Below are 20,515 nucleotides of genomic sequence, written 5' to 3'. Positions count from 1 at the left end.
AATTAACACAACATTGTAAATCAATTAGACTCCAATTAAAAAAAAAAAACAATAATAACAAAAAGAAATGCAGAGAGACAGAAAGTAGCTTAGTAGGTGTCAGGGACTAGAAGGGTTGGGGGGAATGAGACTGACTGACAATGGAAATGGTTCTCTTTTGGGAATAATGAAAATATTCTGGAATTAGAGGAGATGGTTGTGGAACTTTGTAAATATACTAAAAGTGGGATGTATACTTTAAAAGGGTAAATTTTAGAATATGTGAGTTATAACACACATAAAAAAACAATTTCTGCCCCAGAAATTGGATTGAAAACAGTACAAGAAATGCAAGTACAAGCAAACCACAAGATAACAGCAAGGCTGAAAAACACCTTCATCATAACCTCATCTTCTACATTATCAAGGTAGAAAGATTAGATGAAAAGATGGCAAAACAATTGAAATTTTCAAGAAGAATAACTGATTATGGTGTACGCTCAAACTAACATAGCATCAATTATACTCAATTAAAAAATAATTGAATTAACATTATCAGTGAACCTCAAAGCATATTTTATACCTTAGATATAATGACCATATGTTTAAGACTATGAGATTCTCAATCTAGTATTTTACAAAATTTCATCAAACTTAATGATAAACGTTTAGCAGATTGTTTTGTGATCTCTTGTTTAAGAGATCTTGGGCTTCCTTGGTGGCTCAGACGGTAAAGCATCTGCCGGCAATGCGGGAGACCTGGGTTTGAGCCCTGGGTCGGGAAGATCCCTGGAGATGGGAATGGCAACCCAATCCAGTATTCTTGCCTGGAGAATTTCATGGACAGAGGAGCCTGGCGGGCTACAGTCCACAGGGTCACAGAGAGTCGGACACGACAGAGCCACTAAGTACAGACTTTTTAACACAGAAGTGCAAAAAGAAGCACACCACTGGGATAATACTTTTTCTTCCTATTTAAAACTGGTTAACATAGTAAACAGAAAACAATACAGCAACAAAATGAAATGCATTCTTTTGTTAGCAGACGGGTTGGAAGACTCAATGAAAATGTGGTAGAAATTTGGAGAAACACAGATTACAACAAACTATTCAGTGTGGGAGGTTTGCAGTAGGGCTGGGTGAGAGTTCAAAAATGTTTCCAGCATGTTTCAGCTTGTGGTATTTGCAAGATTCATTCGGAGCTACTTTCTGTGAGCCATCAAAAGAGAGATGTGTCAGGGTAGTTGGCCTCAAGCATAAATTACTTATTCAAAATAATACACTTTATGGAAACCTGGCAAGTGTAACCATTGCTGGGGTGGGTACTTTGATTAGTAAGATTCCAGAGGAAAGGTAGAAAGATGGTCATTTACAAACTGCATCATTATTAGGCAAGCTATTGCAGGAAATAAACTGAAGGGGAAATGCAGATTTTAGAAAATACCATCAATTGGATTTTTTTTTTTTTTTTTTTTTTTTTGGTAAATGAAGGGAAATTGAGACTGTGGGCGATAGGCCTGGAAATCCCATGGACAGAGGAGCCTGGCGGGCTAGTCCATGGGGTCCCAAAGTGTCAGACACGACTGAACTAGTGTGTATAGGTTAATTCCAAACTCCTAATTTATCTTCCCCTCCCCTCAGCTGCTTTTTTAATGCTAGGGACACATGATCAAAAGTGGGGAACTCATTCAGGTTTGAGCCTTTGTGAGCCAAACCACAGTCACCAGCAAGAACATAGGAGCCCCAAGGCCACCATCTCCCGCATCACAAACACCCTCATGCACTCACAGAGCCTGTGACACCGTTACCGCCGTGGCTACAGGGTCTTTATTTTCCACATTTGCACTCGGCTGGCCATATGCTAAGCAATTTAAGGAAAGTTGACCATGCGGCACATTTAAAATTCTGGTGCCCTGAGGGCTAGGTTTGGTTTCTTCAAGGTAAACAGGTGATTGGGCCAGATTTTTTTCTCAGTAAAATGGATTTATTAGAAAAGCAACACAAAGCCAAACATGATGACTTAAGCTGCATCCCAAGCATCACAGGGAGGGAGAATAAGAGTAAGACTTCTAGTTAACTAGATAAAGAGAAAGTCATCTTAAATCCTTTCTAAAATAAGCTCCATGTGTGTGAGAGAGAGAGTTGCTCAGTTGTGTCCAACTCCTTGTGACCTAAAGCACTGTAGCCCACCAGGGATTTTCCAGGCAAGAATTCTGGAGCTGGTTGCCACTTCCTCCTCCAGGGGATCTTCCCGAACCAGGAACCGAACCTGGGTCTCTCACATTGCGGGCAGAGTCTTCACTGTCTGAGCCACCAGGGAAGCCTACCAAATAATCCCCAAAGGAATCGTTAAGATTGGAAAAAGGTTATTTAGACAGTAAGTAAGACAATAAAACTAAAATAAAAACATTAAAAAAACATTTTTAAAGAAAAATTTTAAGTATTTCTTTCAAGAGAAAGAGCAAAAAAACCCCAAAAAACCCAGATGTTGGCTACCTTTGGACAGAGAAAGAGGAAGATAGGAGAAGGTGACTTTTACTTTACAGCAGACATTTTTCAGTACTGTTTGGATTGTTAGAATATTTGCATGTGTTTCCTATTGTTTAATATTAATGACTTATTTGAGCATTGAGGTTATAGGCCATTTTACTTTCATTTTTATACTTTTCCTGCATTCCTAAAAAACACAAATATAATTTGAAAAGTTAAACATAGAAAAATCCTGACAAACTTAAAAACTTTAAAGCAGGCACTGATTTAATGTAAAACGTCAAAGAGAAGGTGATTATCCAATGATTTTGTCTTTCAAAATATTTATTTCAGGTAGAAACTAGGAAGACAATCACATGTAAAATAGTTCCATAAAAAACTTTGACAAATACACTCATCTGGTCATTAAAAAATAAAAACCTGAAAATAATATTACATTAAGCACTTCGATTGAAAACAGTGTTTTGTTATTTAAGTAAAAAGCCCAAAGCAGTCCCCAGTGAAGAGCTAGTAAGCTCTTCTGTTCATACACACAGCCCTTAGACAAGAATCATAGACATTTTTATCCAGAATGGTCTCCCATCCCCAAATTCTGATCTTTTATTTTTGTTACTCTTATGGAAATTGTTCAGTGTGTTTATGTGCTTTTCATAAACTTTTTTTTCAGAATGCCTAAACAACCACATCAACCTTGAAAAATAAATCATTTGTATAAAAGTGGTTGTTGTTGTTCAGTCACTCAGTCATGTCTGACTCTCTGCAACCCCCTGGACTCTAGCACCCTTCGCTATCTCCCCGAGTTTGCCCAAACTCACGTCCATTGAGTTGGTGATGCCATCCAACCATCTCATCCTCTGTCACCCCCTTCTCCTCCTGCCTTCAATCTTTTCCCAGCATCAGGGTCTTTTCTAATGAGTCAGTTCTTCACATCAGGTGGCCAAAGTATTGGAGTTTCAACTTCAGCATCAGTCCTTCCAATGAATATTCAGGACTGATTTCCTTTAGGATGGACTGGTTGGATCTCCTTGCAGTCCAAGGGACTCTCAAGAGTCTTCTCCAGCACCAGAGTTCAAAAGCATCAATTCTTTGGCACTCAATTTTCTTCACGGTCCAATTCTCACATCTGTACATGACTACCAGAGAAACCATAGCTTTGACTGCTGGGACCTTTGTTTACAAATGTGGATGTAGCCAAATGAGGGGTCTCAGGTTAAGTGAGAGGCAAGGGTGGGGTACTAATCAATATGGAATGATTTGTCATTTAATCGGCACAGTGACACTGCTGGGTGTGCTTTAAAGGCCGGCCCTACCGGGTAACAACCTGCATTAATGCAAACATCTTGGATCTAGAATCCTCTCTCGAAGCTATGAATGAGATGCAAAGAATCACTCAGAGGAGGATGAGTAAAAGCCAAGTCCTGGGGGCCAGCGGGGTGCTGGCCAAAGGCAGTCAAGTCCTTGTACGCCCAGTGGAAACGCGAAGTGTCCTGGGGCAACTGTCCCGCAGGGCTGTCCTCAGGGCACATGCGAGGTGGGCAGGTGCAAGAGAGACAGACTCACACGCATGAGGGGCAGGCAGCGGCCTCGGGGGAGTCACGGTCGGGGGGTGGACCCTTCCCATCGAGGCCCCCGGGCCACCGCGCCGGGTTTGCGGCCCCGTCTCTGGCCTTCCTCTCTGAGCCATCTGCCACCTCCTCGCGCTGCAGGGCGGAGAACTGGGTGTCTTCCTCCAGCTCCTCCTCTGACTCAGACTCGTCATTGTAGAAGTGGATGGTGGCTTGCACGGGGAAACTGGCCAGCACCTTCTCCCCGGAGCTCTGCAGATACTCTTGACGCTTAGAAATGGGCAAGTAGAGTCTGAGATTAAAGAAACAAGTACACCGTTAGTCAGCCTGAAGACAGTTTTCAACCGCACTGAGAGGAGCCTTTTCTTTAGAAGCAGCTAATGCCCAGTCTTCCTCTCTCATTTTGCCTTCAGTGTGGACAGCATTGTTTTTTTTTTTTTTTTAATTCTGCACACAGGACACAAACTGAGCAAGTGGGGGCACCTGGTGATGAACCCCATTCTAGGTCAGAAATGAGCTACCGAGGACTCCCCGGGAGAGCCAGTGGTTAAGGCTGCGCTTCCACTGCAGGGGGGCGCTGCTTGGATCCCTGGTAGGGGAACTAAAATCCCACATGCTGCCAGACCCGGAACAAACAAAAATCCCAAAACCTGCTCTTTTGGGGCTTCCCTGGTAGCTCGGACAGTAAAGAATCTGCCTGCAAAGTGAGAGGCCTGGGTTCAATCCCTGAGTCGGGAAGATCCCCTGGAGAAAGGCATGGCAACCCACTCCAGTATTCCTCCCTGGGAAATCCCATGGAGAGAGGTCGCAAAGAGTCAGACATGACTGAGTTTTCTCCAGAATCCCCAGAGGAATCACCCCACATTAGTATTTTTAAAGCTTCCTCAGTGATTCTGGGGCTTCCCTGATAGCTCAGTTGGTAAAGAATCTGCCTGGCTCAGCTGGTAAAGAATCTGCCTGCAATGTGGGAGACTTGGGTTCCATCCCTGGGTTGGGAAGATCCCCTGGAGAAGGGAGAGGCTACCCACTCCAGTATTCTGGCCTGGAGAATTCCATGGACTGTATAGTCCACGGGGTCGCAAAGAGTCGGACACGACTGAGCAACCTGCACTGCACTTGCAGGGATTCTACAAGAACTGAAGACTATGGTGTGAAACACCAGGAGAATGTCCTTTATCCCCAAATCACTCTTTGATCAGTCTGAGGGGCTCGAAATTTCATCTCCAGCAGTTACTATCTTTCAAATCAGATCAGATCAGATCAGTCACTCAGTCATGTCCGACTCTTTGCGACCCCATGAATCGCAGCATGCCAGGCCTCCCTGTCCATCACCAACTCCCGGAGATCATTCAGACTCACGTCCAACGAGTCAGTGATGCCATCCAGCCATCTCATCCTCTGTCGTCCCCTTCTCCTCTTGCCCCCAATCCCTCCCAGCATCAGAGTCTTTTCCAATGAGTCAACTCTTCGCATGAGGTGGCCAAGGTACTGGAGTTTCAGCTTTAGCATCATTCCTTCCAAAGAAATCCCAGGGCTGATCTCCTTCAGAATGGACTGGTTGGATCTCCTTGCAGTCCAAGGGACTCTCAAGAGTCTTCTCCAACACCACAGTTCAAAAGCATCAATTCTTCGGTGCTCAGCCTTCTTCACAGTCCAACTCTCACACCCATGCATGACCACAGGAAAAACCATAGCCTTGACTAGACGGACCTTTGTTGGCAAAGTAATGTCTCTGCTTTTCAATATGCTATCTAGGTTGGTCATAACTTTCCTTCCAAGGAGTAAGCATCTTTTAATTTCATGGCTGCAGTCACCATCTGTAGTGATTTTGGAGCCCAGAAAAATAAAGTCTGACACTGTTTCCACTGTTTCCCCATCTATTTCCCATGAAGTGATGGGACCGGATGCCATGATCTTCGTTTTCTGAATGTTGAGCTTTAAGCCAACTTTTTCACTCTCCACTTTCACTTTCATCAAGAGGCTTTTGAGTTCCTCTTCACTTTCTGCCATAAGGGTGGTGTCATCTGCATATCTGAGGTTATTGATATTTCTTCCTGCAATCTTGATTCCAGCTTGTGTTTCTTCCAGTTCAGCGTTTCTCATGATGTACTCTGCATATAAGTTAAATAAACAGGGTGACAATATACAGCCTTGACATACTCCTTTTCCTATTTGGAACCAGTCTGTTGTTCCATGTTCAGTTCTAACTGTTGCTTCCTGATCTGCATACAAATTTCTCAAGAGGCAGATCAGGTGGTCTGGTATTCCCATCTCTTTCAGAACTTTCCACAGTTTATTGTGATCCACACAGTCAAAGGCTTTGGCATAGTCAATAAAGCAGAAATCAATGTTTTTCTGGAACTCTCTTGCTTTTTCCATGATCCAGCAGATGTTGGCAATTTGATCTCTGGTTCCTCTACCTTTTCTAAAACCAGCTTGAAAATCAGGAAGTTCACGGTTCACATATTGCTGAAGCCTGGCTTGGAGAATTTTGAGCATTACTTTACTAGCGAGTGAGATGAGTGCAATTGTGCGGTAGTTTGAGCATTCTTTGGCATTGCCTTTCTTTGGGATTGGAATGAAAACTGACCTTTTCCAGTCCTGTGGCCACTGCTGAGTTTTCCAAATTTGCTGGCATATTGAGTGCAGCACTTTCACAGCATCATCTTTCAGGATTTGGAATAGCTCCACTGGAATTCCATCACCTCCACTAGCTTTGTTCGTACTGATGCTTTCTAAGGCCCACTTGACTTCACATTCCAGGATGTCTGGCTCTAGGTGAGTGATCACACCATCGTGATTACCTGGGTCGTGAAGATCTTTTTTGTACAGTTCTTCTGTGTATTCTTGCCATCTCTTCTTAATATCTTCTGCTTCTATTAGGTCCATACCATTTCTGTCCTTTATCGAGCCCATCTTTGCATGAAATGTTCCTTTGGTATCTCTGATTTTCTTAAAGAGATCCCTAGTCTTTCCCATTCTGTTGTTTTCCTCTATTTCTTTGCATTGATCGCTGAAGAAGGCTTTCTTATCTCTTCTTGCTCTTCTTTGGAACTCTGCATTCAGATGTTTATATCTTTCCTTTTCTCCTTTGCTTTTCACTTCTCTTCTTTTCACAGCTTTAGGTTTTATTAAAGCCTCTAATTCCAGGCTAACCAGGGTAACAATACTCTGCCGAGAGGTGACAGCACAGGCTAGGTTTACTTTGATGAAGGAAATGACAGCTGGAGAGAGAGAGGCTGAGAGAAATAGAGAGAGGCACACAGAGGAACAGAAACGCTGAGAACGAACCACTTGCCTAAAATGAAACTTAAAAGGCTTAGAGCAGTGATGGTCCCGATCATTGTCAACAGAACTACTGAGACGGCAGAGGTTCAACCACAGTACAGCATCCACCCAGCCCCTCGTTTTCTCCACGCCCACAGTTAGGAGGTCTATTTTGCACTAGGCAATATATTAACTTATATCCTGGGAGAAAATAGAAAGGAACCTAAATATCTAAGTGAATAAGCAGATATATACATATACAAGTCACATGCAATTAAACGCATGGAAAGATGTATAATGAGAGACATAGACAAAAAGTATCAACACAGGGGATTTTCCTAGCTAAGATTCCCAGCTCCCAAAGCAGGGGACCCGGCTCGATCCCCGGGCAGGAAACTAAATCCCATAAGCTGCAACTAAGATCCAGCACAGCCAGTAAATAAATAAATATATATTTTAAAGTATAGATATAAAAAAAAGACGCCAATTTCAACTTGCAACTGAAACACTGAATAAATAAATGAATAAATTCCAGATATCCAACAGAATATTCTTTTTTTTTTTTTTCAACAGAATATTCTTGAAGTTCCCTAGAGTAATCATAACCAAATAATGTTGGGAAATACACTGAATTATTTTCGATTTTTGAAAATGTATACACTTGAAGACACTAAAGTGTACTGAAGCTTATATTAAAAGGAATGATATATTTCTATGGTGAAGTTAGATATTACCTGACAGGATGCTGAAACCCAAAGGCCCCCTTCGATCCAAAGGTGTCTTGATCACCCTCAGGCTCAAGCTGCAAGGACAGACACATACAAACACAGACACAGTCAAGAATCCTTTGAAAGGAGCATCCTGAAGCCTTTAAAAATAAGATGTAAGTAGCCTGCACTTCGGAGAAGGCGATGGCACCCCACTCCAGTACTCCTGCCTGGAAAATCCCATGGACGGAGGAGCCTGGTAGGCTGCAGTCCATGGGGTCGCCAAGAGTCGGACACGACTGAGCGACTTCAGTTTCACTTTTCACTTTCATGCATTGGAGAAGGAAATGGCAGTGTTCTTGCCTGGAGAATCTCAGAGATGGGGGAGCCTGGTGGGCTGCCATCTCTGGGGTCGCACAGAGTCAGACACGACTGAAGCGACTTAGCAGCAGCAACAGCAGCAGCAGCCTGCACTTGGGCCTTCCCAGGTGCTGCAGTGGTAAAGAAACTGCCTTCCAATTCCTGAGATGCAAGAGATGAGGGTGTGATCCCTGGCTCGGGACGATCCCCGGTGTAGGAAATGGCAACCCACTCCAGTATGATTGCCTGGGAAATCCCACGGAGCCTAGTGGGAACTCCCATGGGAGCCTAGTCCACGGGGTTGCAAAGAGTCAGACACGACTGAGCACCCATGTGTGCACAGCCTGCACTTGTTAGGATCGGTTCCAATTTTAGAGACAATTTAAACAACTGAATAGAATACTGATGAGCTCCCCTTCCTTTGACAGTTGTCACAATGTCCCAGCACTGTGAGGGGTCCCAAGACGGAAAGATGAGTTGGACACAGGCCCCCACTTCACACATTTTAAAATCTAATGGGGAAAGACACACATGGAGGCAAATAAACACACTATAAAAGCATCAAGCAGTAAGATGCTCACTATTTTAAGCAAGGAGGGAGATCAGGAAAGGACTCATGGGGAGCCTGGCAGAGACATCAATAGCACTTGGGTATTCAGTTCTGGGCCTATCCACCCATCCACGGTGGAGCAGAGCATCCGATTCTGAGGGTCAGGAAAATAGACAGCATAGATTGGGAAAGGTAGAGCCCAGTGTGAAATGAATGAGAAACTGCCCTGGCAAAAGGGCTCAACAGGAAGTTGAATCCGGATACTGAACACCTTGAAAACACATGACTGAGTCTAGGTTTCATTCTGGAGACAGAATTCAAGACCATTAATGATTTCTGAGCTAGGGGTTCAACAATGAGCTCTGTATTTTAAGGATCACGGTGGCTGCTGGAAGCAGCGAATAGCATAGATTGGTGAGGTAAGGGCTTGGAGGTCTCTGGCAAGAGGTGACAGAGATTTGAACTCAAGTAACACCAACCAAGGGGCTTTCCAGGTGGCATTAGCGGTAAAGAACCCACCTGCCAATGCATGAGACATAAGAGTCGTGGGCTTGATCCCTGCATCAGCAAGATCCCCTGGAGGAAGGCACGACAACCCCCTACAGTATTGTCGCCTGGAGAATCCCTTGAACAGAGGACCCTGGTGGACTCCAGTCCACAGGATCATACAGAGTCAAGACACAAATGAAGCAACTTAGCATGCATGCAACACCAACCAGAAGGGAAGAGGAAGACAGGTTCCCAAGGACATGCATAGCATTTGAAAGGTAAGACACTGCTCGGTGCAGGCCCTGAACAGCCAAAGCAATCTTAAGAAAGGATGACAAGCTTGAACCATCACATTTCTTGGTTTCAAACTATTAGTATATTACAAAGCTATAGTGAGCAAAACAATAGTCGATCAAAATCAAAAACAGTAGTCAAAACAGTATCAAAAAGCTATTGGCTTAAATACAGACACATAGATCAACGGGACAGATTACAGAGCCCAGAAATAAATTCATGCATTTATCATCAATTAATTCATAACAAGGGGCCCAAAAATACATAATGGGCAAAGGACAGTCTTTTCAATAAACGGTGTTGAGAAAACTGAATAACCACCTGCAAACTGGGCCCTTATCTTACACCATACAGAGCACATAACTCAGACTGAGTTAAAAACTTAAACGTGGTTATTCCCTGGGTAGGTTAGGACTCCACGCTTTCGCGTCCATGGGCTCAGGTTAAATCCCTGGTCGAGGAACAAAGATCCCTTCAAACCACGCAGCTAAAACAAAACAAATAAAAACCAGGAAACAAACAAAACAAAAATCTTAACAGGAAGACCCGAAATCATAAGCCTCCTTGACATTTTATCAGCCTTATTTTAATAACATGCTATGTTGAGCTAAGGGAAATAATGAGGGTCTTTGGAACAAAATCTGTTCCATAATGAAGTTCACTGTTTGGCGGGGGGTGGGGGGGGGGGGGTGTGCGACGCAGGTCGGGGGAGGGGGGTGGTTCCAGGAAGTCACGTCTGCGCTAAGCTCTTCTGTAATTATTGCTGTTGTTTAGTGGAAAGGGACATCAAATGGGGGAGAGTGACCCCCGCCCTGCTCAGGGGTTTGAGACTTTCCCTTGACTTTAGATTGTATTCTAATTTTGGTCTGCTGACCTGCAGTTCAGGTCCCTAGGCAGTAGTCCCCTCCACCCCCACCCCTAACGTCCCAGGCCAATGACATTTCTCAAGAAATACAAACAGGGCTTCCAGTGGTTAAGAATACGCCCTGCAAAAAAAAAAAAAAGAATACGCCTTGCAAGACAGGGGGTATCGTTCAGTCCCTGGTCCGGGATGATCCCATATGCTGCAGAACAACTAAGCCCTTATGCCAAAACTACCCGGCTCTAGAGCCTACGAATTGCATGCAACTAACCGAGACAACTGGGCTCTGCAACGAAAGGAGTCACCGCAGTGGGAAGGCCCGTGCACCACAGCAAAAAGTAGTCCCCGCTAGCCTCAACTAGAGAAAGACTGCGCAAAGCAACGAAGACCCAGAGCGGCCAATAAATAAATTAAAAGACAGTTTTTGAAAAAGAAACATACAGCATAGCTCAGGAGCCGAACAATTCTCCCTCTTTGTCGGGAGGGGGCGCTGCTGAGCAAGAAGCCGGCCCTCGCCTCTCCTGCTTGCGCTCACCTGGCCGGGGCTCCCGGGAACCCAGAGCGGTATGGGGGGTCGTTCGCCACTGACCTCTCTGTCCGGCCAATCGGACCCTGCAAACAGCTGGCCAGTGGGGAGCCGGGCAGCTGAGCGCTACAGCTCTTGTGAACACCCACTCTCCACCCCACCCCACCCCACTCCCCCGCAAAAAAATCCATGTGCCTTGTGGATGATCCATAGAAAGCTGCTATAGCTTAACATTTTTCTGCCAGTAATCTTCATTTTTTTTCTCACCAATGACCTTCTCATCATAATAGAAAACAGGACTACCTTACACTAGGAAAGTGTGCTGTATTTTTTATTCTTGCAAACAACTGGTAGACTGCACATATTTTTCATTTAAAAGAAAATTGGATAATTTTTTCTCCCAAGCACTTTTTAAAATCTTATGCTTACGAACTTAAGTTTGGATGCAAGAGAAGGAATTACTTCCCATTATCTAGTTATTGCAGGTAAGAATAATTTGGGGCAAGAAAAAATTATATTCCGCATTCATTTAATATAGATTTGATTTGCTTCACTCTTTAAATAGTAACTGAATTAAAACTCCCATTATTCAGACTAATTTAATGAAGGAGTCTAAATATCAAAATGCCAGAGAAGTCTGAACCTGAGTTTCTTATCAGACTAGAAATAACTGCACACTCTGCCAGAAGTGTTACCTAATGGTCCTTCCTAGCCTGATTAACTCTGGCACTTTAAAAGTCAGCCATTTATACTTTAAAATATGACAAAGGACAGGTGAATTCTATGAAAGCAAGTCATTACTCCAGTAAGTATAAAGCACTTTAGTTACCAATGCAGGAGACAAAAGAATAGTGGTGGCGATTAATCTTGCCCTCCAAAGCCCTCAGCTGGAGTGTGTTTGCTCAGAAAGCATGACTTAGGAGCACTTGCAGACAGGGCCCAAAGTTTCAGAAAGAGTCAAATGGCAGGTGGAGACTTTTCACTGCACCTTCTGGGCCCTCCAGACAGAGCTCTGCCCATATTTGCACTAGGGCACCAGCCTGGTGCTAATCTTTTGAGCCTGTGCTCATCTTTTCTCTAATTTGAGGGGGACCAAGGCCTTCTCTCCCCACTACTTGCTGTGTTATCAGGGGGAAGAAAAACGCAATATGGAAGAAACCTTTTACGATGTCCTTGAAACAGTTCTGCCATCATGGCATTGCTTTTCAAGAAACAGAAGCAAGCCAGAGCCAATCCGTGTCTGAGTCAGACCCCATCAACACCTGACCGGCAGGGTGCCCACTCCCAGACCCCAAGGCAATTCTGCATTAGATGACCCAGGGAGGGACTGGCCGAGGAGGCCTCTCCTTGTCCCTTCATTGTAGAGATGGTGCCGCTTTCTGGCCAACCGGTTGGTATCTACAAGGCCCACACACTGACCTTACCTCACTTCCAGTTCTGGTGGGCTCAGCTTCCTGAGGGGTCAGGGTCCAAGGTCTCCATGGAGTTTGGCTGGAAGGACAGGGACCAAGAGTGAACCACAGCATTTTCTGCTTTTAAAGCTGGATCATAAGAGTTATCACTCTAATCATTTCTAACGTCTGCCTAAATGTCACTGGACACACCAGAATGTTCTTTCAAGTTCTCAGTCTGTGCGTTAAGCCTGTGCTGTGTGTGTGTGTGTGTGTGTGTGTGTTTCTCCTGCCACATTTCCAGTTCTCTGCCTTCACCGGGCTTTCAGAACTCCCAAATCTGATACACATTAGTTGAGAAATTTCTCTCCCATCCTGGCTGGATTCTTCAGTTCGTTCTCCCCACTGTAGCTGGCTACTTGGTCGCCTATTCATTTCAACCTCATCTCCCTGACTACTGAAAGATCAGGACTCCAGAGACCAGTCTGCAGAGTTTTACCAGGCAAAAAAAGCGGGACTGAGTTTCTCCTCTCTGACCGCCTGGCCACCCAGCCCCTTCTCCATCTCCCCTGCTAATTTGATTTTAACTTGACTACCTTAAAAGGGGCTGGTATCCCCCACCCCACGCCCCGCACCGCCGGAACAGCGAACGCTGAACCCCAAGCACGGGGCAAACAAAGAATATCACCAAGGATGTGCCGGTCAACAGGACGCGACCCACCCCCTGCCCCGCGCAGGGCTCGCTCAGCGGCCAGCTCGGTGGGTTCCAGATCTAGAAACGGAAGCTTTGGTCCACTGCCGGCCGCCTCTGGGGCCTCCCCAGTTGGGAACGGAGCTCAGGAGCCGAGAAGATTCTGCGTCCCCGTCTCACGCCTAGGAACTTGCGGGGCGTCGCCGTCGGGCTCCAGGGTTCCGCCTGGTCACCCCGTGATCAGCGCGGCCGGAGCATCCTGCCTGCCTTGCCCGCACCCACGCGCCGCGGGGACGCCCTCACCTCTCGGGCCCGCGCGGCGCCGGTGGTCCCCGGGGACCGTCCCCGACGCAGTGACAGACGCGTCCCCGCTCCTCCGGGGCTCCGGCCGCCGCCTCGGGTCTCATGATGCCCTCGGAAGACGCGGCGCCCGCGATCTGCCGCGCCTTTAACCGCTCCGGCGAGGGCGCTCCCCGACCCGCGCGCTCGGCGCCAGGTTTAAAAACGGGGGCGGGGCGGGGAGGGGACACGGAGACCCGGGAGAGGGTGGGGTGCACACCGGAGAAACTCCGGGAGGGGACGAGCGAAGGTCATGGGAGGCGGGGGGACCAGGCCAAGGAGCGGACTCGGGACGCCCAGGGGGCAAGGGCGTGGGGGCGGGGGACAAAGGAAACCCCGGGAGGGTCGCCAGGGGCAGGGGCGAGGAAGCTGGGGAGGGGACGGCGGGAAGTGACCCGGGACGCCTGGAGAGGGGGGCAAGAGGGGGGCACGTGGTGGGCACGGGGGGGGGGCTCTTCGCCCAGGGGTCTCCCCCTCCCGGTGCTGGAAAGGCGGGATCCCTGGCTTCTCGCCCTTCTGGCGTCTCCGCGGCCCTCGGGTTTTGGTTCCTGCGCCAGCATCTAGGTCTCCAGATTGGTGGAAAATTCTCACGTCCACGGCTGTTAAAGCGGCCGCGGGGTTCGGGGCTGGGGCGGGAGGAGCGGTTACCGAAGCCTGTGGACCCGCCCTGCCTTCGGGGCTGGACCGCGGGCGCCGGGGACGCACCGACTGGGATGCGGAAACTGGCGATGGGGCTGCAGCTTCGCTTCCAGGCGGCGGAAGGCAGCCGACAGACCTCTCGCACCCTTTTCGCCTGGGAGGCCTTGGGACCGGAGGTGGCTTTTTCTGGGAGTGGGTGCTATTTACCAGCTGAGCCACAGGAAAGCCTAATGGAAATCCGTCCTCAATATTCATTGGAAGGAGACTGATGCTGAAGCTGAAACTCCAATACTTTGGCCACCTGATGCGAAGAGCTGACTCATTTGAAAAGACCCTGATTCTGGGAAAGATTAAAGGCTGGAGGAGAAGGAGACGACAGAGGATGAGATGGTTGGATGGCATCATGGACTCGATGGACATGAGTTTGGGTAAACTCTGGAAGTTGGTGATGGACAGGGAGGCCTGGCGTGCTGCAGTCCATGGGTCGCAAAGAGTCGGACACGACTGAGCGACTGAACTGAACGGAACTGGGTACGATTTTCCTCGGGATAGCTCCAGGCCCGGCACAGAAAGCGCCTCGATGAGCCGGGAAGGTGAGCGAGCCCTGGGAACACCTGGCCCGGCTGCAGGGCTCTCGGGGGCGTGGCTGTCGCGGTCCCCAGCGCTAGGGCAGGAGTGCTGTTTCATCAAGAGGGCCCCGCGGAAGAACCTGAAGGTGGCCAGCCTAGACTCAGGCCCCTCGCTTACAGACGCCCGATCCCCGCCGCCTCTGAGAACGCCAGCCTCCATTCTGTGACTTGCAGTGAAAGTGAAAAAAGTGAAAGTTAGTTTCCGATCCCGTGGACTCTAGCCCACCAGACTCCTCTGTCCATGGAATTCTCCAGGCAAGAATACTGGAGTGGGTTTCCTTTTCCTTCTCCAGGGGATCTTCCCGACCCAGGGATGGAACCCAGGTCTCCCTCACTGAAGTCAGATTCTTGACCATTTGAGCCACCAGGGAAGCCCCCTGACTTACAGTAATGGGTTTTTTTTTTTTTTTTTTTTCAATCAAAGAGCTTCAGAGATTAAAATGTTTCTGAAACGGAGCAGGATTGTGTGGTCCTTGCTCCCTCACCATGTCCTCTGCCTGCCTTTTGCCTGTGGAAGACTTTAGTCAAAGAATCATCAGAGAAGTGAGAAAATGCTGAAACAAAGGAAAACAGTCAAAGGAGACCAAATTATAATAATGTAGTCATTAAGCACAGTCAAGGACCTTTTAGTTCTTTCTCAAGGTCTATAGATAATATTCTGAGCCGTATCCTGTGAGCTGTCATATAGATACTGAAACACCAGGTGGGGAAGTTAACTACATGATGACCAGCCGGTACCCAGGATACGAGCTGCCACGATTCTGAGAACTGATCACAAAGAAATGGGAACAAATGGACCCTGGAAGTGAAGAGTAACTGAACCTAAAAGAAGGTGATGACCAGATCACTGATGACCAATTTGAAGATGACAAAATAGTTTTCAGTAACATTTGCACATGTTCTTTTCTTAAGAGCAACCGGTTATGACAATAATGAAACCTAATTAAAGAAGGGGGCAGACAACCTACCAACACAGAAAGATTTTATAAAGGGAAGATACAAATGGCAGAGTAGATGTGGCCACTGAGTACTGACATTTCTAAGAATTTTAACCTTTTTGAATGTTTTCTAAATTTTCCACAATGAGACTATATTACTTCTGTGTATGTGGTAAAATATGTTGTTGTTTAGTCATTAAGTCAGGTCCAACTCTTTGTGACCCCTTGGACTGCAGCTCACCAGGCTTCCCTGTCCTTCACTATCTCCCAGAGTTTGCTCAAATTTATGACCATTGAGTTGGTGATGCCATCCAACCATGTCATCCTCTGTTGTCCCCTTCTCCTCCAGCCTTCAGTCTTTCCCAGCATCAGGGTCTTTTCTAATGAGTTGGCTCTTTGAATCAGATGGTTAAATTATTGGACCATCAGCTTCAGGATCAGTCCTTCCAATGAATATTCAGGGATGATTTCCTTTAGGATTGACTGGTTTGATCTCCCTGCAGTCCAAGGAACTCTCAAGAGTCCTCTCCAACACCACAGTTCAAAAGCGTCAGTTCTTTAGTGCTCAGCCTTCTTTATGATCCAGCTCTCATATCCATACATGACTACTGGAAAAACCATAGCTTCGACTCTAAGCTAAACTATACATAACATAAAATTTACCAGTTGAAGCATTTTCAAATATAATTCGGTGGCACTAGATAGACACACTGCTGTGCAGCCGTCACCGGCCTCCGTCCCCAGAACGTTTTCACTGTCGTGAACAGAAACTGTACTCATAAAACATAACTTCCCATTCTTCCTTCCTCCCAGCTGTGATAACCACCATTCTGTCTTTATGGATGTGATTATTCCCAGCTTGTATAATGGGAATCGTTTGTCCTTTAGTGGAGCATGTATTAATTTTATAAGTTATACATTTAATTTTTACCCCAACCCTGCAAACAGGCATGATTCCCATTTTACAGATTAAGAAATTAAAATTGAGAGAGATTAGATAACTGGTGTAAAGTCACTGTCTGGTAAGAGACTAACCAAATGCCAAAAAAATAAATTTAAAGGGCAAAAGGACCCAAGACAGTACCTGCACACACTAGATACTCAGTTTTTTTTTAATTGGATTATAGTTGATTTTCAATGTTGTGTTAGTTTCAAATGTACAGCAATGTGATTTAATCTAATTAATCTAATATACATTATTTTTCAGATTCTTTTCCCTTCCACATTACTACAAAATATTGAGTATATTTCCCTGTGCTATACAGTAGGTCTTTGTTCCTTATCTATTGTATATATAGTAGTGTGTATCTGTTCATCTCAAAATCTGAATTTATCCTCGCCCCTACTAAGTTTTGTCTTTTTTGTTTTGTTTTTCTTTCTGCCCAGCACCTGCAGGAGCACAGTAGCCAAGGCTGGAACAATTTGAACAACCAAATAAAGCAGTATTAGGTTATAAGCCAAAATATACAATAAATAATATCAGTTTGTATTGACATCAATAAATATTGAATGAATGAATACCTGGGCACTAATAGGCAAGTACTCTTTTTTCATATAATTTTATGTTATATATTTATTTATTTTGGGGTGTTCTGGCTGTTCGTGGCTGTGAGGCCTTTTCTCTAGCCGTGGTCTGTGGGCTTCTCATTCTGGGGGCTTCTCATTTCGGTAACTTCTCTTGTTGTGGAGCCAGGGCTCTAGGGGCGCAGAGGCTCCGGTGGTTGCAGTGCGTGGGCTCAGTAGTTGGGGTTCCTGGGCCGCAGAGCACAGGCTCGATAGTGGTGGTAACGGGCTTGGTAGCTCTGTGGCATGTGAGCTCTTATAGGGCCAGAGATCGAACCTGTGTCCCCCGCAGTGGCAAGCAGCTTCTTACCACTGAGCCACCAGGGAAGCCCTAGGCAAGTATTCTTTTCACAAGAGTTCCCAGAAGTTTATTTAGACTAGAGAAAGCCATAATTCGAAAAGATACACGCACCCCAATGTTCATTGCAGCTGTATTTATAATAGCCAAGACATGGAAGCAACCTGAATGTCCACTGACAGACAAATGGATAAAAAAGATGTGGTACACACACACAACGGACCATTACTCAGCTATAAAAAAGAACAAAATAGTGCCATTTGCAGCAACACAGATAGACCTAGAGATGATCATACTAAATGAAGTAAGGCGAAGGGAAACATCATACGATATCACTCATATTTGGAATCTACAAAAATGATACAAATAAAGTTACATACAAAACAGAAATATGACCACAAACATAGAAAACAAACTGATGGTTACCAAGGGAAAGGGGAGGGAAGGGATAAATTAGGAGGTTGGGATTAACATACACACATTACTATATATAAAATAAATAACCAGCAAGAACTTATTGTACAGCACAGAAAACTATAAAAAGTATATAAATGAAAAAGAATATGTATAACTGAATCACTTTGCTGTACTGACTCTTTTGCGACCCCATGGACTATAGCCCGCCAGACTCCTGTGTCCACTGGATTTTCCAGGCAAGAATACTGGGGTGGGTTGCCATTTCCTTCTCCAGGGGATCTTCCCAACCCAACCCAGGGATCAAAACTGAGTCTCCTGTGTCTCCTGCTTTGCCGATGGGTTCTTTCCTGCCAGAGCCACTGGGGAAGCCCCTAAATCAACTATACTTCATTTAAAAAATTAAACAAAAAAAAGCTTATGCAGATACTCAAACCTCAATGAGGTGGAGTGTATAGAACTATACAAACCATAGTTTGAAAATTATGCATGCTTTTGATGAAAATAATGTAATAAAAAGTAAATTCATTGGAAATACAGAAAAAAAGTTTTTATTTTTTAATTTTTTTCAAGTAAAGGAATTAAAATACTGGGAAAGAAATACAGTGCTGGTGAGATAATTGGGCATTTAAAGGGCTTTTGTGTTACTCAGTATGTTATAGTATCTCTTAAACTTTTTTGGATCCAAGAAAGATCTTTATGAGAGAGGAAGCATTTGATGAAAGATATAGAAATCTTAAACATAATTAGGCCCGAGGTTTATAAACTGGGAAAATTTGTATAACTTCAAGTATGCAAATTCCTGCCTGAGAGGTAGTGTGGGAACTAAATAATATTGAGATTCTGTTTCTAGTTCTGCTCTCTTCAATTAAAATTTCTTTTTCGAATGCTGACTTTCAGCTGTTCCTTGAAAACAAAGGGTAATGATGTTAACCCTCAGGGTTTCCGGCTTGCCTAGGAGGAGGATACCAAAAGTCAAAACATCTAAGAGGGCAGAATATTTTTACATAAACAGTGTTGAAGACAAGCAGGGAAGTGACCACTTCCTTTCCTTCTGTTTAGGCAGAATCTATTTCCTGTTACCCACTCCACAGAGCACTCTGTTCCTCTGAAATGCGATTTTGGAATTACAAGATGCTGTTAGTGCTGTTGATGAAGTTTCTGAAAGATTTTTTGGAGACAAAAAATACACATATTTGTATCTTCAAAAACAATTTGTTTCATGGAAAACAAATGTATATATATATATATTTAACAATTAATTTTTGTTTTTTGAAATCATGGCAAGACATATAACTAAATTACACCTTTTTTTTTTTTTTTTTAATTTTGGCTGCTCCTGTGTCATCTTACTTCCCCAACCAGGGATCGAACCAATATCCCTGCACTGAGAGTGCGGAGTCTTAACAACTGGACTGCCAGGGAAGTCCTTAAAAATTACCATTTTAACCATTTTTAAGTATACACTTCAGTGGTATTAAATACATTCACATTTTTATGCACCCATCACCATCATCCAACTCCAGAACCTCTTCATCATTCCAAACAAACTCTGCACCCATTAAATAATAACCCCGTTTCTCCCTTTCTGTTCTAAGAGTTGACGATTCTATGTACTTCATGTAAGTGGGTCATGTATTTGTCCTTTGCTGCTGCTAAGTCACTTCAGTCATGTCCAACTCTGTGTGACCCCATAGATAGCAGCCCACCCGGCTCCTCCGTCCCTGGGATTCTCCAGGGAAGAACACTGGAGTGGGGTGCCATTTCCTTCTCCAGTGCATGAAAGTGAAAAGTGAAAGTGAAGTCACTCAGTCGTGTCCAACCCTCAGTGACCCCATGGACTGCAGCCTTCCAGGCTCCTCCGTCCATGGAATTTTCCACGCAAGAGTACTGGAGTGGGATGCCATTGCCTTCTCCGATTTGTCCTTTAGTGATTGTCTTATTTCACTTAGCATAATACCCTGTTATAGTAGTCGTTCAGTTGTGTCTGACTCTTTGCAACCCCATGGACTATAGCCTGCCAGGTTCCTCTGTCCATGGGATTCTCCAGGAAAGAATACTGGAGTGGATGGCCATTTCCTCCTCCAAGGGATCTTCCCAATCCAGGGACTGAACCCCAGTCTCCCGCACTGCAGGCAGATTCTTTACCATCTGAGCCACGAGACAAGGGCCTCCCTGATGGTCCAGTGGTTGAGATTTCACCTTCCAGTACCAGGGATTAGCGGGTGGGGTGCCAGGGTGTGGGTTCCATCCCTAGTGAGGGAGCTAGGATCCCACAGTACCTCAGGGCCAAGAAACCAAAACAGAAAAGAGAGGCAAAGACTTCCTTGGTGGTGCAGTGAAGAAGAATCTGCCTGCCAATGCAGGGGACACAGGTTCAGTCCCTGGTCCAGAAGATTCCACATGCCACGGAACAACTGGGCAGGGGCACTGCAAGTACGGGGCACCTGGGCCTGTGCTCTGCAATAAGAGAAGCCGCTGCATTGAGAAGCCCATGCTCTGAAACAGAGTGGCTCCCATTTGC

At 45.4% G+C, this 20,515-nt stretch overlaps 1 protein-coding gene across 1 annotated transcript; it reads right to left on the bottom strand.

The window, feature by feature from the left end:
• Positions 1–2,775: 2,775 nt before the first annotated feature.
• RIPPLY3 (ripply transcriptional repressor 3) lies at positions 2,776–14,324 on the bottom strand. The gene is made up of 4 exons (XM_070796792.1): positions 13,475–14,324; positions 12,514–12,580; positions 8,036–8,103; positions 2,776–4,326 (listed from the first exon to the last, which is right to left on the bottom strand). The coding sequence occupies exons 1-4, from the start codon at positions 13,576–13,578 to the stop codon at positions 4,026–4,028; spliced, it is 540 nt and encodes a 179-aa protein (XP_070652893.1). The 5' UTR covers positions 13,579–14,324; the 3' UTR covers positions 2,776–4,025.
• Positions 14,325–20,515: the final 6,191 nt, after the last annotated feature.

This window comes from Bos indicus, chromosome 1 (genome assembly GCF_029378745.1).
Source record: "Bos indicus isolate NIAB-ARS_2022 breed Sahiwal x Tharparkar chromosome 1, NIAB-ARS_B.indTharparkar_mat_pri_1.0, whole genome shotgun sequence".
Classification (NCBI taxonomy): domain Eukaryota; kingdom Metazoa; phylum Chordata; class Mammalia; order Artiodactyla; family Bovidae; genus Bos; species Bos indicus.
Note: the sequence above shows the minus strand (reverse complement) of the source record. Positions and strands in the feature narration are given on the sequence as shown.

What these genes read in the sequence shown, in the direction of transcription:
- RIPPLY3 (XM_070796792.1), bottom strand. Translation starts at nt 13,578, where the DNA reads ATGAGACCCGAGGCGGCGGCCGGAGCCCCGGAGGAGCGGGGACGCGTC. An exon ending in CCACCAGAACTGGAAGTGAG is followed by an intron (nt 8,104 to 12,513) that starts GTAAGGTCAGTG and finishes CTGTCCTTGCAG; the next exon opens with CTTGAGCCTGAGGGTGATCA. An exon ending in GGGTTTCAGCATCCTGTCAG is followed by an intron (nt 4,327 to 8,035) that starts GTAATATCTAAC and finishes CTTTAATCTCAG; the next exon opens with ACTCTACTTGCCCATTTCTA.